The sequence below is a fragment of the Portunus trituberculatus genome, chromosome 42 (assembly GCF_017591435.1).
Source record: "Portunus trituberculatus isolate SZX2019 chromosome 42, ASM1759143v1, whole genome shotgun sequence".
NCBI lineage: Eukaryota > Metazoa > Arthropoda > Malacostraca > Decapoda > Portunidae > Portunus > Portunus trituberculatus.
This window is the reverse complement of record NC_059296.1, coordinates 22,194,282-22,216,714: the sequence shown is the minus strand read 5'-3', so window position 1 is coordinate 22,216,714 and position 22,433 is coordinate 22,194,282. Positions and strand designations below refer to the sequence as shown.

At 37.6% G+C, this 22,433-nt stretch overlaps 1 protein-coding gene across 19 annotated transcripts in view; it reads right to left on the bottom strand.

Annotated features, from left to right (window-relative positions):
• LOC123517573 (calcium-dependent secretion activator-like) overlaps window positions 1–22,433 on the bottom strand; it is a 1,686,808-nt gene that overhangs the window by 600,887 nt on the left and 1,063,488 nt on the right. For 18 of the 19 annotated variants that reach the window (XM_045277817.1, XM_045277814.1, XM_045277824.1 and 15 more), the window contains one exon: window positions 22,031–22,036. The exons of the other annotated variant lie outside the window; for it this stretch is intronic. In XM_045277817.1, the coding sequence (XP_045133752.1) occupies window positions 22,031–22,036 (6 nt within the window). The remainder of the gene's footprint in view (window positions 1–22,030; window positions 22,037–22,433) is intronic. 19 annotated transcript variants of the gene reach the window in all.

Here is a 22,433-nt window from a genome sequence, read left to right as displayed (position 1 = left end):
GGACATCATCTGATAGAATACGTGGCAGGTAAAAGGTAAATAAATTTTTTTTTTTTTTATTTCTTTTGAACTGTACTTAACATTATTTCTTATATGACTATTTTCATGTATTTTCATGTCTGTAGGGGTGATGTGACTTTCGATGTGCTGGAACACATCCCCTATTATTACATGTTATAATGGGTTTGATATACTCTTATTCCTGCCCATCTTGGAGATATACCCAACATTCTTTGATCTTTACCTTAACTCTAATCCTTCTGCTTATACTGTTATCCTATCTTCTCCGTTGGGCTCCTCTGATCACATTCTCATTTCTGTACCTTGTCCTATTTCTCTAATTCTCACTCAGGATCCCAAAAGTGGAGGTACCTCTGGTGTTTTGCCTCTGACAGTTGGAGGGACCTGACGAGGTATTATGCTGATTTTCCCTAGGATGATTACTGTTTCTGCATCAGAGACCCATCTCTGTGTGTTGAACGCATAACAGAGGTGATAATGTCTAGCATGGAGGCGTACATTCCTCATTCTCTTCCTCAACCTAAAGCTTCTAAACCTTGGTTTAACACAGCTTGTTCTCATACTATACATGATAGAGATATTGCCCACAAGAGGTATTTGAGCCTTCCATCTTCTAAATTTCATGCACTTTATATTTCTGCCTGGAATCATGCCAAGTCTGTTTTTCAATTTACCAGACACTCTTTCATAAATAAAAAAAATGTTAAAATCTTTTACACTCCAACTCCTCTCGTGACTTCTGACATTTGGCCAAAAACATCTCCAATAACTTTACTTCTTCATCTTTCCTTCCTTTATTTCATTCTGATATCACCTCTGCCATCTCTTCTGTCTTTAAAGCTGAACTCTTCTCTCAAACCTTTGCTAAAAATTCCACATTGGATGATTCTGGGCTTGTTCCTCTCTCTCCTCCTCCCTCTGACTATTTTGTGCCTACAATTAAAGTTCTTCGTAATGATATTTTTCATGCTCTCCCTGGCCTAAACCCTTGGAAGGCTTATGGACCTGATGGGATCCCTCCTATTGTTCTCAAAAACTCTTCTTCTGTGATTGCACCTTGCCTGGTCAAACTCTTTCAATTATGTTTACTGACTTGTTCTCAAAAACTGTGCTTCCGTACTTGCATCTTGTCTGGTCAAACTCTTTCAACTATTGTCTTGCTGAAAGTTTGCCTATATTCAGCCTGTTCCTAAAAAGGGTGGACATTCTAATCCCTCAAACTATCGTCCTATACCTTTAATCTCTTGCTTGTCTAAAGTTCTTTAATCTATCCTCAACAGGAAGTTTCTTAAACATGTCACATCACAATCTTCTATCTGATTGTCAGTATGGCTTTGGTCAAGGTCACTCTACTGATGATCTTCTGGCGTTCCTTATTGAATCTTGGTCATCCTCTTTTAGAGATTTCAGTGAAACTTTTGTTGTTGCATTAGACATATATAAAGCTTTTTATAGAGTCTGGCACAAAGCTTTGATTTGAAAACTGCCCTCCTACAGTTTTTATCCTTCCCTCTGCAACTTTATCTCAGGTTTCCTTTCTGACCATTCTATTGCAGCCTTGGTAGACGGCCACTGCTCCTCCCCTAAATCTATTAACAGTGGTGTTCCTCAGGGTTCTGTCCTGTCACCCGATCTCTTTCTATTATTCATTAATGATCTTCTTAACCATACTTCTTGCCCTATCTACTCCTATGCTGATGATACCACCCTACATCTTTCCACATCCTTTAAAAAATGACCAATTCTTCAGGAAGTCATCAGATCACGCAAGGACACCACAGAATGCCTGACTTCTAATCTTTCTAAGATTTCTGATTGGGGCAGAGAAAACTTAGCAGTGTTGAATGCCTCAAAAACTCATTTACTCCATCCATCAACTCAACACAACCTTCCAGACAACTATCCTCTCTTCTTCAATGACACTTAACTGTCTCCCTCTTCTACACTGAATATCCTCGGTCTGTCCTTTACACATAATCTTAACTGGAAATTTCACATCTCATCTCTCGCTAAAACAGCATCTATGAAATTAAGCATTTTGCGGCGTTTCTGTCAGTTTTCCTCGCCCTTCCAACTGCTAACTCCAGACAAGGACCTTATCCATCTTTGTATGGAAAACTCTTTGCATGTTTGGGGCGGGGGGATTCCATTCATACAGTTTTATTAGATAGAGTGGAATCAAGAGCTTTTTGTCTCATCAATTCCCCATCCTCTGACTGACTGTCTACACCTCTTTCTCACTGCCGAAATGTTGCATCTCTTATTATCATTTATCGCTATTTTCATGCTAACTGCTCTACTGATATTGCTAACTGCATGCCTCCCTCAATCTGTGGCCTCGCTGCACAAGGTTGTCTTCTTCCTCTCACTATCATTCTGTCAAACTCTCTAATGCAAGAGGTAACCAGTATTCTCAATCATTCATACCTTTCACTGGTAAACTCTGAAACTCCTTGCCTGCTTCTGCATTTCCAACCCCTGTTTAACGAACATTCACACAATGAAATTTCACAACGACGAACGTTTCCTTTTACTACCATCTGCTCGTATAACGAACACCAAACTCGCTTTAACAAAATTTTATCCAGGTAATTTTTTCCAAGTTTGAAAGCCCTGCCATATCACGCAAGTCAACAGGCTTTTGAATAAACCAGCGCCTCTCATGGACAAAACATGCACCACTCACTCCCCTACCCTTCCCCACTCATAGTTCAAAATAATAACAGCGTCCAGCAGCAGCTTGTCTTCCCTCGCTCAACATGCCATCAAAATGTCCTGCAACCTGCCCTGCAATGTCGCCTAGAATTAAGAAGACCAGGAAGTCTCTTACACTCGAAGTGAAACTGGATATTATTCACAGACACAAGAGGAGAAAAAACTAATAGCATTGCTCGCCATCATGGCTTGACTTCATCTACTGTCTCTAGTATTTTCAAGTCAGCAGACTCTATTAAGAAGGCTGGTGAGACCTTATCTTCCTTGCAAGCTAAAAGAACCACCCGAACTCGTGACTCTGCAATAGATAAAATGGAAAGCCTTGTGAAAATGTGGTATATAAGTTTTGTATGCGGTACAATGATGCACACTTTGTTCACATTCCATAGGTTGCCGGCTAGCGTCTTTCCCGCTCCACTCTCCCTCCCTTCATAAATTTAAGATCATCAACAAGTTACTTACACACATACATTAATGTACATTATAATGACTTAGTCTTAAATTACACTGCTTAAATGTTTAACTTCATAATTTTTAATTTCATTAAACCTTTTACTGTACTATGATGCACTCTCGCTTTGTTTACTCTCAGTGGAAGTTCAAGTCAGGGTCAAACTTGTTATAATTGGTTCACTTAACAAATATTCACACAATGAATGTTTTTAGGAACATAACCTGTTCATTAAGCAGGAGTTGCCAGTATATACAGTGGACCCTCTATATATGAGCTACTCTATTTACGAGAAATTCGAGACATGAAATGTCTTTTGAACAAAAATCTTGACCAACATGTTAGAGAAAATCCAAGTTACAAGAATTTTCAGATGCTCCCACTAAGTGGCCGCGTGGTGGAGACTGCCCAGCATCACCCAGCTCATCCCAGCAGTTAGAACATGTGTTTCCCACCATACAGCCCTGAACCTGTGCTCTTGTGTTGTGTTGTTTTTAACACATTTATTTTTTATTTTTTTTTTTTTTTTGTGACCTAATTATGAGTTCTAAAAAAGGAATTGAAAAGGTGTCTTCTGAGAGAAAAAAGAGGATGATGTCAATCAAAATGAAGTAGGAGATAATAGACAAACATGAGTGTGGTGTTTGTGTGAGAGATCTTATAAAGTAGTACAATCGGTCATCATCAACGATCTGTACAATATTGAAACAGAAAGATGCCATAAAAGCTATAAAACCGACCAAGGGTGTGACTATTCTTTCCATATTGAGGACTGACATCCATGACAAGATGGAGAGACTTCTGTTGTTGTGGATATGTGACAAGTAGCTGGCAAGAGATACCGTCACAGAGAGCATCGTCTCCAAGAAGGCGTTATCCATCTACAAGGACCTACAACATGAGGCAGCGTCAACAGATGGGGCGACATCGTCGGGTACACATGGAGTGGATTTCAAGGGCTGCCATGGCTGGTTTGAGAAATTCAAGAAGACTGACATTCACTCTGTGGTACGGCATGGTGAAGCATTGAGTACAGATATCAAAGCCATGGAAGAGTTTATGCAGCAGAGGAGAAAAAGCTGCCAGGCCATAAGCTCATGAAAGATCGTCTAACTTTAGCAATGTGTGCTAAAGCCAGCGGTGACTGCAAAGTAAAACCACTGCTGGTGTATCATGCAGAGAACTCGAGTGCATTTCAGACTCATAAAGTCTTAAAAGAGAGGCTACAGATGATGTGGAGGGCAAATGCAAAGGCGTGGGTGACCTGGCAGTTCTTCACTGAATAGGTAAATCTAGTGTTTGGCTCTTCAGTGAAGCAATATCTCCAGGAGAATGGCCTTCCCTTGAAGTGTTTGCCACTCACACTACAGTAAGTCACCATCTTCCTCTGAGCCTTACCACTTTATCAAAAATTCGCTTATCAAAAATAACCCCACAAGCAGAAGATGAAGGACGTTTTGGGGCCATCTTGGTGAATTATAGGCAGATTGAAGAGATTCTGTCTGTACTCAGTGCTGGCAGACTGCAAATGAGGCATAAGAAGAGCGGGAGCTGGATCCAAGATTCTTTAACAAAGTCAGAGCAACCTCCTGCCGCAAAATGGCATCCATGAACGCTTGGAGAGATGGTAATGAGTGAATTACGAATGAAATACTGCGTTATTTCATTAGTAATTCATTATCACTCAGCGCTACGGAGTTGAGGTTATCCTCATGGCATGAGCGTATATGAATACTAAGATATGATATCCATTATAGCAGGCAATAGAGGAGTGGAAACATAAATATCGTGGTGAAAGCAACATGTAAGCTAAAATGGTCACAAGAAGAAGAAGAAGCGGACAAGTCGCCGCGAGTCTCCGCCTCATGTGTGGCCAATATCATCTCTGCTTTATTTCTTGGTATTCCATGTAAGATTTCACTTTATGCTTTACAAAACAATCTTTTCTTTGGGACAAGGTTTGTAAAAACCTAACAAAAATGTTTTGTGAACATAAATGCATATATCAGACATTAACACCACCTTGAGAGGTAGTGTTCCCAGCAACCTGAGAGCAACCTCATTACCGTCCCTCCAAACGTTCATGGACGCCATTTCGCGGCAGGAGGTTACTCTGACGTTGTTAAAGTTTCTTGGATTCAGCTCCTGGCAGCCAATGAGCACTTTTAGGCGGGCTACCAACCTCCACCCACCAACAGCAACGAATCTTTGTGGATACTATTTTACGAAGGTTGGTATGTGAGCAGGAGGTTGCTATGGGGGTTGTCTGTACCAACATAGACAACAATCTGCTTCTTGGATCCGGCCCCAGAGCTTCCACCTATCGGCCAGCTGCGGAACTCTCTGGCGCGCAGTTTGAAATTGAGTCTGGTGCTCAGTTTGAAAATGTGGTTGGGCCAAATCGTGCATAAGCAAACTGATCGCACAAATTAAATTAATTATAAGATTTTTTCGGTCGCGTTATAATAAAAACGCGTAAATCAAACATGCGCAAATTGAGAGTTACCTGTGCAGTAATACTCTGCTTAACGAACGTTCGCATAACGTACAACCACATCCATTTTAGCGAATTTTCTGGGTGAGGGACCGAACGTGGTAGTTTCACTGTGATTGGCTGGCTTCCCGCCTCTGTCTCTAGCACTCCTGGAGCTAGATCCAAGATTCTTTAACGTCAGAGCAACCTCCTGCCACGAAATGGCATCCATGAACGCTTGGAGGGACAGTGATGAGGTTGCTGGAAATGCCACCTCTGGAGGTGGTGTTACTGTCTTATATATGCATTAATGTTCACAAAACAACATTTCTATTAGCTTTTTACAAACCATGCCCTTGAGAAAGAATTGTTTTATAATGCATAAAGCAAAATCTTATATGGAATACCAGAAAATAAAGCAGAGATGAGATCGCCCACAGATGATGCGGAGACTCACGGTGAATTGGCCGCTTCTTCTTCGTGTGACCCTTTTAGCTTACATGTTGTCTTTCACTACAAAATTCATGTTTTCACTCCTGTATTGCCTGCTATAATGGATATCATATCATAGTATTCATATATGCTCATGTCTTCACTATCACTCACTGCCACGGAGTCCAGGTTAACCTCATGACATGAGCGTATATGAATACTAAGATATGATATCCATTATAGCAGGCAATAGAGGAGTGGAAACATAAATTTTGTGGTGAAAGACAACACACAAGCTAAAAGGGTCACAAGAAGAAGAAGAAGCGGCCGAGTCACTGTGAGTCTCCGTCTCGTCTGTGGGCGATCTCATCTCTGCTTTATTTTCTGGTATTCCATGTAAGATTTCACTTTATGCATTACAAAACAATTCTTTCTTGGGGGCAAGTTCTATAAAAAGCTAATAGAAATATATATATAATTTTTCTTTTAACCCATGTGGTATGTTGGGGACCAGCCCAGAACGTAGCCCCGCTATTTCCATTATTTCCTATGGGAAAATTATGCCCGTTTAACAAATTTCTGCTCTATGAACAGCTTTGACACCCACTATCTTGTTTGTTAAGCGGAGTATTGCTGTATATACAGTGGTACCTTAAGATACAAGTTTAATTTGTTTCATGACAGAGCTCATATCTCAAAGCAATTTTTCCACTTGAGATGCACTGAAATGCCATAAATTTGTTCCAGCTTCCTCAAAAAAGCACCCCAATTTTTTCTACATGCTTTTAGAATAGAAAAAAGGTATTTATATATAATAAATGTTTTATAAAAAAAAAAAATACAATAAAACATAATCACTTGGGACTGTCGATCAGCATTTAATGAGGTCATAGCTAGCAAGACCTCACTGGGAGTAATTATCATTTTGGCAGGTGTTTACTGTCTACTCCTGAACTTATCAAGAGGTATTTTCTCAGGTGAGCCTTGTTAGCATTAACACTGCATCACTTGTCCAATTTTCACTTTGTCATGGTGTTGTTGGCAGCTGCATCTTGTTAGTGGTGATCAATGTGGCTTGCTCCATTTTCTATAGTGAGAATAATGGACTGGTCAGTGGGAGACTGCAATCATGGATTGCATGGTACTGTTTGCTTGGGATGGTAGAAGATTCATTAGGCTTTGTTTATGAAATCTTCAATCACGGCAAATAATTATTTTTCTCAAAAGTTTGTTTTGATTAACTATAACCAAGTAAAATAAATACTGATATTCATAGGTATGCTTATATTTACTGTCTTATAAGCTATCTATATACTTTTAAATTTTTTTATGTCTTGCCATCACACCTTCTCATGCATTGAATTGCCCTAGCAGAGATAAACTCAGCAAGGCCTAAGTCCATGACTTGGAACTTGCTGAGCCTGTCTCAGTAGGTTTCAAGCAAAATGCCCCAGCTGGGTAAAAAAATTCAGAAATGCTGGGTGCATTTCTATAAATACCAGCCCTAGAGTTTACAAATACTATAACCATGCACAGAAGACTGACTGCTCTATTCATCACAAAAGAGCATGTTGATGACCCTATAAACATTATTCATAGATTAAGTGAAGTTTTAAGATGGCAAGAGAAGGAGGAAGAGAGAGAGAGAGAGAGAGAGAGAGAGAGAGAGAGAGAGAGAGAGAGAGAATTGGGGCTGCAGATGTTTGTTTACAATCCCCTCCCCCAATAGGATCAGGCATGGGTGGAGGAGGTAGGTGATGGAGAAAAGTTTGTTACAAATTTTCATTTTAGCTACACATGTATACTTTATCAATGCATAAAAAAAAAAAAAATAAATAAATAAATAAAAAAAAAAAAAATACATAAATAAAAAAAAAAAAATAAATAAATAAATAAATAGATAAATAAAAAGTTTATTTAGTGTTGTTACCTTGTAGACAGAGGTTTGTGGCTACTAGAAGTGGATGGTGAAGGGAGAAAGGGAGGAATGGATGCAGGCACCATTCACATGTAAACATTATATGTAAACTAAAATTGCACTTCCTAAAAAAGCATTGTGAAAATTATGAAGAAAACAATGACAGTGCACAAGATCTGCAGAAAACACATAGATATTAGGTGAGCTGAGATTGGACCAATGCACTGACTGGCTCCAGCATCCCGAAGCATGACTCGTATCTCAAAATTTCGCTCATATCTCAAAACAATAAAAAAAAAAAAAAAAAGCAAATCGTGGTTTGCATCTCAAGGTATTACTGTGCATTTACTTAGTTGTAGTTTTACTGGGCCTGGGCTTTACGCTCGTATGGCCCTGTCTCCATATCTACACTTATCCAACTTTTCTTTTAAACTATGCATACTTGTTGCTGACACCACTTCTTCACTCAAACTGTTCCAAGTCTCAACACATCTTTGCGGGAAACTATATTTTTTAACATCTCTCAGACATCTTCCCTTCTTCAGTTTTTTACTATGTGATCTTGTGCTTCGAATGTCATATTCTTCTCTCAGGATCAGTTTCTCATTATCCACTTTATCCATTCCGTTAATCAATTTATAAACTTGTATCAGATCCCCCCTCTCCCTTCTCTGTTCCAGGGTTGGTAGATCCATAGCCCTTAGTCTCTCCTCATATGTCATGCCTTCAAATTCTGGAACCATTCTTGTAGCCATTTTTTATAGTCTCTCCAACTTCCTTATGCATTTCTTTTTTATGGGGGTCCACACAACACCTGCATATTCCAATTTGGGTCTTATTATAGTACTTATCAATTTCTTCATCATTTCTTTGTCCATGTAGTGAAATGCTACTCCAATATTCCTTAGCAAATTATGTCTCTCTGAAAATTCTATATGGCTTACCGGTTGATTGTTTTCTTCCATCGTCACTCCCAAGTCCTTTTCCTTTTTTACTTTCTCCAGTTCAACTCCATCTCCCATCTTATAGATTCCCACTGGTCGTCTTTCACTCTTTCCCATTTCCATGACATGGCTTCTGTCCATGTGTAGTTTTACAGGGCTTGGGCTTTATGCTCATATGTGTGTGTGTGTGTGTGTGTGTGTGTGTGTGTGTGTGTGTGTGTGTGTGTGTGTGTATTTACCTAATTGTATTTACCTAATTGTAACATACGGGAAAAGAGCTATGCTCGTACTGTCCCGTCTCCATATCTACTAATGTCCAGCTTTTTCTTAAAATCATGAATATTTCTTGCGTTGACCACTTCCACGTCTAAACTATTCCATGCTTCCACCCTTCTATGAGGGAAGCTATATTTTTCACATCTCTCCTATAAGTGGCCATTTTAGTTTTTCCCATGCCCTCTCGACATTTTTTCATTCCACATACACAGATCTTCCCTATCCATTTTTCCATGCCAATCATCACTCTGTATATTGCTATCAGGTCTCCCTTTCTCTTCTGTTTTCCAGGGTCGGAAGTTGCATTCTGTTCAGTCTGTCTTCATAAGTCAAATCTCTTAAGTCAGGCACCATTTTTGTTGCAGCCCTCTGTACTTTCTCTAGTTTCCTTATGTGTTTCTTTAAGTTCGAGCCCACTGTATTGTTGCATATTCAAGCCTTGGTCTTATCATTGCAGTAATTATTTTCTTCATCATTTCTTCATCTAAATATCGAACGCCACTCTTATGTTCCTCAATAAGTTCAATACTTCTCCAATTATTTTGTTTATATGTCTCTCTGGCGATAGGTCATTGGTAATTGTCACCCCAAGGTCTTTTTCTTCATGACTGGTTTTATGTCTTCATTTCCTATCTTGTACATACTCCTGATTCTTCTTTCACTCTTGCCAAACTCTAATTTCTTGCATTTTGTCGTGTTGAACTCCATTTGCCATGTACAGCTCCATTTCCATATTCTGTCCAAGTCTTCCTGGAGTAGTTCGCAATCTTTGTCACATCTCACTTTTCTTAACAATTTTGCATCGTCTGCAAATAGGCTCACATAACTGGACACCCCATCCACCATGTCATTTATGTAGACCGCGAACATTACTGGTGCCAACACTGATCCCTGTGGAACTCCACTCTCCACCAAGCCCCATTCTGATGGTCTGTCCTTAATTATTGTTCTCATTTCTCTTCCTACCAAAAGTCTTCCATCCATTTTAGTAAACTGCCATGCACTCCTCCTACCATTTCAAGTTTCCAGATCAGTCTCCGTGTGGTACCTTATCAAAGGCCTTTTTTAAATCCAGATATATTCCATCAGCCCAACCATCTCTTTCCTGTATTACATCTATCACCCTCGAATAGTAACATATCAGGTTTGTCGTGCATGAATGCCCTTTTCTAAAACCAAATTGACACTCACAAAGTATGTCATTTTTCTCCAAGAAGTCTGTCCATCTATTCTTCACCACCCTCTCACACATCTTAGCTACCACACTTGTAAGTGACACTGGTCTATAGTTCAATGGGTCTCTCTTGTTACCTGATTTATAAATTGGGACAATGTTAGCTCTTTTCCAGTCTTGGGGCACTACACCTTCCCTTAATGAGGCATCAATTACTTCACAAACTTTTTCTGCCAGTTGCTCCTGCATTCTCTTAAAATCCATCCTGATACCCCATCAGGTCCCACAGCTTTTCTCACTTCTAAACTCCCCATCATATTCTTGATCTCCTCCACAGTTACTTGAAACTCCTTCATAATCCCTTTCTGTTCCATTACCAGTGGTTTGTCAAAAGCAGTCTCCTTTGTGAATACCTTCCGAAAGCATCCATTCATAGCCTCTGCCATTTCCTGGGATCCTCACTGCATACTCCATTTACTTCTAAACTTTCAATACTTTCTCTATTTTTGATGTTGTTGTTCACATGTCTGTAAAAAGCCTTGGTTGGTCTTTACATTTATCAATTATATCCTTTTCTTGTTTCTTTCTTTCTTCTCTTCTAATCAACACATATTCATTTCTTGCTCTTTTGTAACTTTCCCACTGCTTAATCCGTCTTTTCCTTCTCCACCTCTTCCATGCATCCTCTTTTCTTGTTCTAGCCTTTTCACATCTATCGTTAAACCAGTCCTGCTTTCCAACTTCTCTATGTTGTCTTATTGGTACAAATTTTTCTCACCTTCTTTGTATATTTTTATAAATTCCTTCCACTTTTCATTTGCTCCTTAGCACTCTTGAATTTCATCCAATTTGTCTCTTGAAAGAATTTCTTTAGGTTTCCAAAATCTGTCTTGGCATAATTCCATCTTCCCACTTTATATTCTTCATTTCTTCTAGATTTCTCTTCATCTATCACCTTGAACTCCAAAACTGCATGATCACTCTTTGCTAAAGGGCACTCCACCCTCATCTCCTCAATGACCATTGGCTCTGTACTAAAGACCAAGTCCAGTCTTGACGATGCTCCTCTCCTCCAAACCTAGTATCTTCTTTGACCCACTGAGTTAACACATTTTCCATTGCCAGTGTCAATAGTGTATTTCCCCATGTTGTCTCTGATCCTTCCATTGACCAGTCCTCCCAACACACCTCTTTACAATTAAAATCTCCCATCATTATAGTTCGTTCACAGCCACCCAACATTTCTTCCAGACATGTTCCTGTATCACTTATCATTTCTTCATATTCCTGTACTGACCATGCATTTGTCTTAGGTGGTACGTACACCACTATGTAGTGCCTCTTTTTCCTTCATTAGTTTCTGCTCTGATCTTTAGCACTTCTGCCTTTCCCATACCTTCTTTCACTTGATCCACCTTTATATCTTTTTAACCAGCAACATCACTCCTCCTCCCATCTTACCTACTCTATTTCTTTTCCAAACATTATATTTCCTTCTCCAACCATCATCAGGTCTTCTCCTCTCTCAGTTTTGTTTCAGTAAGACCCACAATATCTGGGTTCTTGTCCTCAAGTAATCGTTGAGTTCTAAAATCCCGATATCACTCCATTTATGTTGGAATACATTACATTCCGCTCATACGTAAGTTTCTTTAGTCCTTTCTTGCTGTACTTTTCTGGGTTATGAACCACTTCCTCAGTCTCATATCCAAGATTCTCCAGAAAAACTCTTTCTTCTCCTCTTCTGTCCTCTCTTCATTTTTTTCAAAGCCTCCTTTCTCAACTCATTTAACATTTCTCTTTCCTTTTCACCGAGATCTCTTCTCAACCAAATCTTCCTTGTTGTTTCCTGCTGGGCTAGCCTCCATGACTTCTCCACCAATTCATCTACATCCTTTTGTGACTTAAGTTTGATTCTTATTGGCCTCATACCTTCTGTGAACTTTCCAATTCTATGGAAGTCCTCTAATTCTTGTACTAGGTCTTTTCCTCCTCCTGCACCACATTAATTATATTATTTATCACCTTTTTTATGTTTTTCTCTCTCTCCATTTTACTCGGTGTCTTATCCTCCTCCACACCAAATATCACCACACATCTCTTTTTGTCTACAGTTTCCCTCACCAATGTCTCATTTGACTTAATAACCTTCACCACTTTCTCAGCAATCTTCTCTTCTATGATCTGTTGATCTATAATTTCAGCAAGGCCAAAAGTTTTCTCCCCAGACTCTTTGATTTCCTTTTCCAGACTTGCAACTTTGTAATTTACCTCCTTTCTTTCCACTTCCTGACTTTTTTTCCATTCAGCCTGCTTCTCCATCACTTTTCCTAAAGATTCTCCACATTTGTTGCAATTTACTTTAATTAACTTAACTTCCTCTTTCAGTATTGCATTTTCTGTCTTCATTTCAGCGCACTCTTTCATTACATTGTCATAACTCGTTTCCAGGCCCCCATACTTTTCAAACAGTTTTTCAATTTTACCTTCCAACTCCAAAATTTTCTTCACATAAACGCTCTTCTCCATTATTCCTTGAAATCCTGTAAAGTCTGATTCATCCTTTGAGTTCACGGCCGCCATGTTGCGCAGATGTAAACAAACTTCAGCTAATGGCTCAAACGCAGGCTACAGTTTATATTCACCTTCCCTGGACATTATTTTGCTAATCAACAGTTAACATGACTATATGGAGATGGGACAAACATTACAAGCTCCTTTCCCACCTTGGTTACTCTTAGGCAATGGCAACTGTAGAATTAGAGATGATTGCTCTGGAGCTCAGCGACCACATCCGCCATCGACGGTGTCCTGTGTGTGTGTGTGTGTGTGTGTGTGTGTGTGTGTGTGTAATTCACCTCAGTCGCCTGCTGGTCACCCAGCAAGTCTTCCCCATTATGGAGCGAGCTCAGAGCTCATAGACTGATCTTCGGGTAAGACTGAGACCACAACACACTCCACATACCGGGAAAGCGAGGCCACAACCCGAGTTACATCCCGTACCTATTTACTGCTAAGTGAACAGGGGCAACACATTAAGAGGCTTGTCCATTTGCCTCGCCGCTCCGGGACTCGAACCCGGCCCTCTCGATTGTGAGTCGATCGTGCTAACCACTACACTACGTGGTGTGTGTGTGTGTGTTTACCTAGTTGTATTTACCTAGTTGTAGTTTTACAGGGCCTGAGCTTTATGCTCGTGTGGCCCCATCTCCATATCTACACTTATCCTATCTTACTTTAAAAGTATGCACACTTGTTGCAGACACTACTTCTTCATTTAAACTGTTCCACGTCTCAATACATCTTTGTGGAAACTATATTTCTTAACATCTCTCAGACATCTTCCTTTTCTCAGCTTTTTACTATGCGATCTTGTGCTTCGAATGTCATATTCTTCTCTCAGGATCAGATTTTCATTATCCACTTGGTCCATTCCGTTGATCAATTTATAAACTTGTATCAGATCTCCTCTCTCTCTTCTTTGTTCCAGGGTTGGAAGATCCATAGCCTTGAGTCTCTCCTCATATGTCATCCCTTCAAATTCTGGAAACATTCTTGTAGCCATTTTTTGTAGTCTCTCCAACTTTATGTGTTTCTTTTTATGAGGGGTTTACACTACTCCTGCATATTCCAATCTGGGTTTTATTATAGTACTTATCAATTTCTTCATCATTTATGTGTCCATGTAGTGAAATGCTACTCCAATATTCCTTAGCAAATTATATGTTTCTTTAAAAATTCTATCAATATGGCTTACTGGTTGACCGTTTTCTTCCATCGTCACTCTTAAGTCCTTTTTTTCTTTTTTTTACTTTATCTAGTTCTATTCCATCTTCCATCTTATAGACTACCATGGGTCGTCTTTCACTCTTTCCCATTTCCATGACATGGCTTTTGTTCACATTGAATTCCATTTCCCACTTTTTACTCCATTCCCAGATCTTATTTAGGTCTTCTTGCAGTATTTCACAATCCTCCTTTTGCTTTATAACTCTGCACAGTTTTGTATGTGTGTGTGTGTGTGTATTTACCTAGTTGTATTTACCTAGTTGTAGTTTTACAGGGCCTGGGCTTTATGCTCGTGTGGCCCCGTCTCCATATCTACACTTATCCAATCTTACTTTAAAAGTGTGCACACTCGTTGCAGACACTACTTCTTCATCTAAACTGTTCCACGTCTCAATACATCTCTGCGGGAAACTATATTTTTTAATATCTCTCAGACATCTTCCCTTTCTCAGCTTTTTACTATGCGATCTTGTGCTTCGGATGTCATATTCTTCTCTCAAGATCAGTTTCTCATTATCCACTTGGTCTATTCCGTTGATCAATTTATAGACTTCTATCAGGTCTCCTCTCTCCCTTCTTTGTTCCAAGGTTGGTAGATCCATAGCCTTTAGTCTCTCCTCATATGTCATCCCTTCAAGTTCTGGGACCATTCTTGTAGCCATTTTTTGTAGCCTCTCCAATTTTCTTATGTGTTTCTTTTATGAGGGGTCCACACTACTCCTGCATATTCCAATCTAGGTCTTATTATAGTATTTATCAATTTCTTCATCATTTCTTTGTCCATGTAGTGAAATGCTACTCTAATATTCCTCAGCAAATTATATGTTTCTCTAAAATTCTATCAATATGGCTTACTGGTTGATTATTTTCTTCCATCGTCACTCCTAAGTCCTTTTCCTTTTGACTTTCTCCAGTTCTACACCATCTCCCATCTTATAGATTCCCACAGGTCGTCTTTCACTCTTTCCCATTTCCATGACATGGCTTTTGTTCACATTGAATTCCATTTCCACTTCTTACTCCATTCCCAGATCTTATTTAGGTCTTCTTGCAGTATTTCACAATCCTCCTTTTGCTTTATAACTCTGCACAGTTTCGTATCATCCGCAAACAAATTTATGTAGCTGTTCACTCCTTCTGGCATGTCGTTAATATAAATGAGGAAAAGTATTGGTGCCAATACTGACCCCTGTGGCACTCCGCTTTCTACTGCTCTCCACTTGGACTTCATATGTGTGTGTGTGTGTGTGTATTTACCTAGTTGTATTTACCTAGTTGTAGTTTTACAGGGCCTGGGCTTTATGCTTGTGTGGTCCTGCCTCTATATCTACACTTATCCAATTTTTCTTTAAAACTATGTACACTCTTTGCTGATACCACTTCCTCACTCAAACTGTTCCAAGTCTCAACACATCTTTGCGGGAAACTAAATTTTTAACATCTCTCAGACATCGTCCCTTCCTTAGTTTCTTACTATGCGATCTTGTGCTTCTAAAGTCATATTCTTCTCTCAGGATCAGTTTCTCATTATCCATTTCATCCATTCTGTTAATCAATTTATAAACTTGTATCAGATCCCCTCTCTCTCTTCTCTGCTCCAAGGTTGGTAGATCCATTGCCTTTAGTCTCTCCTCATATGCCATCCCTTTAAATTCTGGAACCATTCTTGTAGCCATTTTTTGTAGTCTCTCTAATTTTCTTATGTGTTTCTTTTTATGGGGAGTCCACACAACTCCTGCATATTCCAATCTAGGTCTTATTTTAGTACTTATCAATTTCTTCATCATTTCTTTGTCCATATAGTGAAATGCTACTCCAATATTCCTTAGCAAATTATACGTCTCTCTGAAAATTCTATCAATATGGCTAACTGGTTGATTATTTTCTTCCATTGTCACTCCCAAGTCCTTTTCCTTTTTTACTTTTTCTAGTTCTACTCCATCTCCCATCTTATAGATTCCCACTGGTCGTCTTTCACTTTTCCCATTTCCATGACATGGCTTTTGTCCACATTGAATTCCATCTCCCATTTTTGCTCCATTTCCAGATCTTGTTTAAGTCTTCCTGTAGTATTTCACAATCCTCTTTTGTTTAATGACTCTGCACAGTTTAGCATCGTCCGCAAACAGATTTATGTAGCTGTTCACTCCTCTGGCATGTCATTTATATATACGAGAAAAAGTATTGGTGCCAATACTGACCCCTGTGGCACTCCGCTGTCTACTGTTCTCCACTTGGACTTCATATCTTTAACTATCGTCCTTATTTCTCTCCCCTTAAGTAATTCTTCATCCATCTCAATGTGCTTCCTTTTAAGCCACCCTTCTCCTCTAACTTCCATAGTAATCTTTCATGTGGCACTTTATCAAAAGCCTTTTTTAGATCTAAATAAATACAGTCAACCCATCCTCTCTCTCTTGTACTTTATCAACTATTCTAGAGTAGAAACTCAATAAATTTGTCACACATGACCGACCTTTTCTAAAACCAAATTGGCTATTTGATAATATTTTGTTGTCTTCAAGAAACTCGATCCATTGCTTCTTTATTACTTTTTCACACATCTTGCATATTACACTAGTTAGTGATACCGGCCTGTAATTTAAAGGTTCTTCCTTCCTTCGCTCTTATATATGGGAACCACCTCAGCTCTTTTCCACTCCACTGGCACTGTTCCATTTTCTATTGAGCATTTTATGATGTTGTATATTGGACTTGCTAGTTCTTCCCTACATTCTTTCAGTATTCTGCCTGAGACTTCATCCGGTCCCATTGCCTTTTCCTCATCCAATTCCGTCATCAACTTTTTATTTCAAGCTTGGTTACTTTAATCTCTTTCATATAGACAGTCTCTATTACCCTGTGGTCTTTCAAATTTGGATTCCTTAGTAAAGACCTCATGAAATTTACTATTTAACAGTTCTGCCATACTTTTGGGTCTTCCACCATTCCTTTTTCTCCTTTTAACCTTTCTATTGTTTCTTTTTGTCTTATTTTTCCATTTATGAATCTGTAGAACAATTTTGGTTGTTCCTTACATTTTTCGACAATGTCCTTTTCATAGTTCTTTTCTTCTTCCTTTCTCACCTTAGCATATTCATTTCTTGCTGTTTTGAAGTTTTCCTTATTTTCTGGATTTCTGTTTCTTCTCCACCTTTTCCATGCTCCATCTCGTTTCTCCTTTGCCCTAGCACATCTTGCATTAAACCAATCTTTCTTTCCTTCTTCTTTAGGTCTATATTTCGGAACATATTCCCTGACCCCAGTTTTGTATATTTCCAAAAATAAGTTATATTTCTCTTGAACCGTTAATGAGTTTTCCATCTCCTCCCAGTTTACGTTTTAAAATAGTTCTTGAGATTCTCAATATCAGCCTTTCTGTAATTTAATCGGTCTCCTTTGTATGATTCATCTCTATCTTCCTTTCCTTCTTCTATATCCATCTCTAATATTACATGGTCACTCTTTCCCAATGGGCACTTGTATCTTATATCATCGTTAATTGGTATATCCCTTGTAAAAACTAGGTCTAATCTTGCCGGCTCATCGTTTCCTCTGAATCTTGTGTTTTCCTTTACTCTTTGGACCATCAAATTATCTATCATTAGGTTCAGGAATCTATCTCCCAGGCATCTTCCCCATACCACTTTCATAATTTTCCCAGTCTACCTCCTTACAGTTGAAATCTCCTATCAATATCACTTTTCTCCTTTCCTTAATGATTCTTGTAAGACTCCTTATTGTGTCATCTATCATGTCTCTATATTCTTGGTTAGTCCATGAGTTTGTTTTGGTGGCACATATGTTCCAATGATTGTTAACTCCTTTTGTTAATATGCATCTTAACATACAGTATTTCTGATTTTCCTTCCCCAAACTCCACTTGATTTACCACTATCTCCTTCCTTAACATCATCATGACTCCTCCTCCTCCTTTACCCCTCTCTCTCTCCTCCATATATTATACCTTTTATCTATGTCTATTTTTATTGCCTCATTTAACTTTGTTTCCACCAGGCATACAATATCTGGTTCTTTTTTCTTTATGTAATCTCTTAATTCTAATTTACTAGATAAAATCCCATCTATGTTTGTATACATCATTTTTAATCTCTTGTTCTTATCATTTTTAGTTAAACTTGTGTGTGTGTGTGTGTGTGTGTGTGTATTTACCTAATTGTATTTACCTAATTGTAACATACGGGAAAAGAGCTATGCTCGTGTTGTCCCGTCTCCATATCTATTAATGTCCAGCTTTTTTTTTAAATCATGAATATTCCTTGCGTTGACCACTTCCACGTCTAAACTATTCCATGCTTCCACCCTTCTATGAGGGAAGCTATATTTTTTCACATCTCTCCTATAAGTGGCCATTTTAGTTTTTTCCCATGCCCTCTCGACATTCTTTCATTCCACATACACAGATCTTCCCTATCCATTTTTTCCAAGCCAATCATCACTGTGTGTGTGTGTGTGTGTGTGTGTGTTTCAAAGAGTGTAAGCATGCAGAAATCTGTAGAATATATATTTGGAATAGGTTTTCACATGTCCAATGAGCTGCCAGTGATTGAATGACTTAGCTCAATGATGAATTGTGTTTTCTAAAAAAAAAAAAAAAAAAAAAAGTTATGAGTGCACTCATGCTGCATCTTATTCACAATGTCAAACTCATAGTCTTTGAATCATGCTAATGTTATGATATACTAATATGATGATTCAGTGCATAAGCACAGTAACAGCACTACAATTTTGACAACAAATTTACATGATAACAACAATACATATAATCAGACAGCACTGAACAACATAATAAGCATATAAGATATAAGGCAATAATCATAAAAAGCAGAACACAACATAAAAATGTTATGGATAAATTAATTTTCTTTTTCTAACAGTATATGCCTGCTCACCTGTGGATGAATTCTTTGTCACAAAAAAAATCAATGTTTTAATTTATTCTAGAATGCAAATGCTCTTGTTTGTTCCACCATATGGGATTCCTATGATATTTCATATAGAGAAAATAACTGATTTTGAAGAGAATGTAAGATGGCAAACAGTGTATGTGACTCAGAAGCACACATGTTCCAGATTTTGCATTCTCTTGATGCAACCTTTTTCATTTGATCAATATGATGAATGTGATTAACATTTCATGAAGATGTGCTATTGCTCCTCCCTATACACATGGCTAAGTGAGTTCCTATTGTAGACAACATGAATCCTGGTGAAAAATATACAAATCTTTTAGTACCTCACAGTATAATTGATACCTAAGACAATTTTGGACATCAGAAACTTCAGCATATCATTATTACTCACTTGTGAATATATTTGTCTTTTATGTGGCAGTATTTGAAGTATATTGTTGTGCAAATATAGACTAGCTCATCAATATCAAATGGCAAATAATTATTCAAAATCTTAGACACTGTCAGAACAATGATAGATTAAAATATCCAAATTAGCATTAATTAGAACTACATGTTGTTTTGGATAATCTAGGTTTTTAATTTGGTAAAAAAAAAAATAACCTAACAGGTAGGGCAATCAGCATGCTAGGATTCATTACAACAGATTTGAGTTAAAAAATTATAGACTTAAAAAATATATGGGCACAAACTAGGTAAAGAATATGATAGTGTGCAACTGGAAAACTTGTCACAGATAACATAAAACATATACTTATCCATCTATCTGTGTATATCTTCATCTATCAATCCATCTCTCTCTCTCTCTCTCTCTCTCTCTCTCTCTCTCTCTCTCTCTCTCTCTCTCTCTATATATATATATATATATATATATATATATATATATATATATATATATATATATATATATATATATATATATATATATATATATATATATATATATATATATATATACACACACACACACACACACACACACACACACACACACACACAAAACTGTCTCCTATCAGAAAATATTGTCATGCACTGCATATGTTGCACTTAATGAAATTTGATTTTTTTTTTTTTATGGAAAAAAGGTTAACTTTATAGATCTCCTCTTCTTCCTTATTTCAATTATATATCTTATATAGAGGCCTTAAATTCTTTATGATTCAATCTTTTGCCATGAAATATTAAAAGGAAATTAAAATCAACATATAATAAGTTCAGGTCTCCCAATTCCTCATTTTTACACATGTCAAGTTTGAATTGTATTGATATAACAAAACATGTTAATTAAAACACATAAAACTTCTAGATCCTTATACAAAATTCATTAAGTTAGGCAGCGAGACATTGTCTTTTCACAGCCACAGTGGTGGCATCCTTACTGCTTTCCATTAATTGGCATGCTGTAAGAGTTGAATTAGAGTCAACTGCTATTGTAAAGAAATTAGAATCTATTGGGTAAAGATTAAAAGATGCCACCACCATGGTAGTGAAAATATGATGTCTCACTAGCTTTCATCAAAAAATTTCATACAAGGCTCTAGAAGTTTTACATTTTCAAATTCACAAGTCTTGCTATGTCAACATCATTCAAGCCTGACATGCAATGTTATCAACATGATTTGTCTGGCTCACACTCATCACTTTAAACACCACAGCATGAACAGATCATAATGAGTTTCACCTGGAGAATAGAGCCAATCACGTCACCAATGAAAAAATGAACACTGACACTAGTACTTAACACTGGCCATTTGTTGATATGAGTATGAGTGAATGGGAAAGATGCAATTGATATGCCAATAAAATCAACTCTCCCAGCACAACTTTTTAATGCTTAAGTGAAAATTTTTGGGCACAAAACACTCACAGAGTAGTGTATGCTGACTGAATACAAGATCAGCATTTGTTAACCATAATTATACCTACAATGGGTATTTCATTAACTATCCCATGTTACTTAATTTTCTCCTCTAACAACCAAGCATGGAAAGATGGGCTAACAACTTGAATAGATTCAATGTTGCCTGTTAATGATAAGATTCAAATTCACTCCAAACCTGACCTAAGACTCAAATTAATATCATTATTCACTAGCAAAAGCAAAGGAGAATTTTAGCTTGTGAATAATGTAGCTTATTATAGATGTTTAATTAATTGACTCTTATGGTCCCATCCTTCATTTCAAGAGGCCCTTGTCATAAGTGTACAATATTTTTGTTGAGGTAGAAAAAAAGTGCCTTCCATTACAAACAAACAATAATTTATGTGTATCATCACTGTAAAGCATTTGCCATCAATCATATTCATAATAATAAAAAAAAATAACAATAATTATAAATAGCAGCTTGTCACAGGAAGCAGAAAATAAAATCCATAGTAATTAAAGAAACCAAGATGGAGTGATGCACTTTAAATAGACATACTGAGCAATATAGTTTTTTGGTATGGAAAATAAAAACCATACATAAAACTGCCCAATTGGATATTGGCCTCTAAGATATAACAAAATCATTGTTATTGATTATATGGTATGAACAATTTTGCTATCATTATCAGTTTCATATTTTAAAAAATCTAGAACAGCAATAGATGATGCTTCCATAAAAGAACACACTTTCCCAACATGAAGATTGTTTTATAATTTCTCAGTCATTTCAAGAGAAAATATTACCCACAATTTTTTCCATTTGCAACAGCATAACCAGTTCTTCATGTTCACTACTACTAAACCATGTAATGAAGGCTAGGAGTTTTGCTGGATGTTGCAATAAAAATTTGAATAATGAAGCATGCAGCCCTACTTTTGAAATGCATCATGAGAGAAATAGTGCAGTCGCTTAAGCTCATTCATGCATTTTACAAAGCTAAATCATTAACTAGACATAAGCCAAACATTTACTTACTTTATCCTGTGAACACACAAGAGAAAGAAGAGAGAGAGACTGGTTAGAAGACACAAAGAGGAAGCCAGAATTGATGCACACAGCTATACTGATGCCCACCTCAAGACAATGCACAAAAGCCCAACACAAAACACAATTATATTCATAAAAAAAAAAAGAAAGATTAACATGGCTATAAGAATTATGAGAATTCAGGATAAATTCTATGCATTTCATAAAAAGAACAGGCTTAGAGAATGTACATATATTTCTAAATGGATATTCTACATTTTTTTTCCTACTATATAACCTTATGATAAATAAGTGTATGTTTGTTTTAACTATATTATCATCAATAGGTATCATACTAGTGTCATTGTCTCTAAAGGGAATACAGTGAATCACCACTGAGCAGCAAATTAGT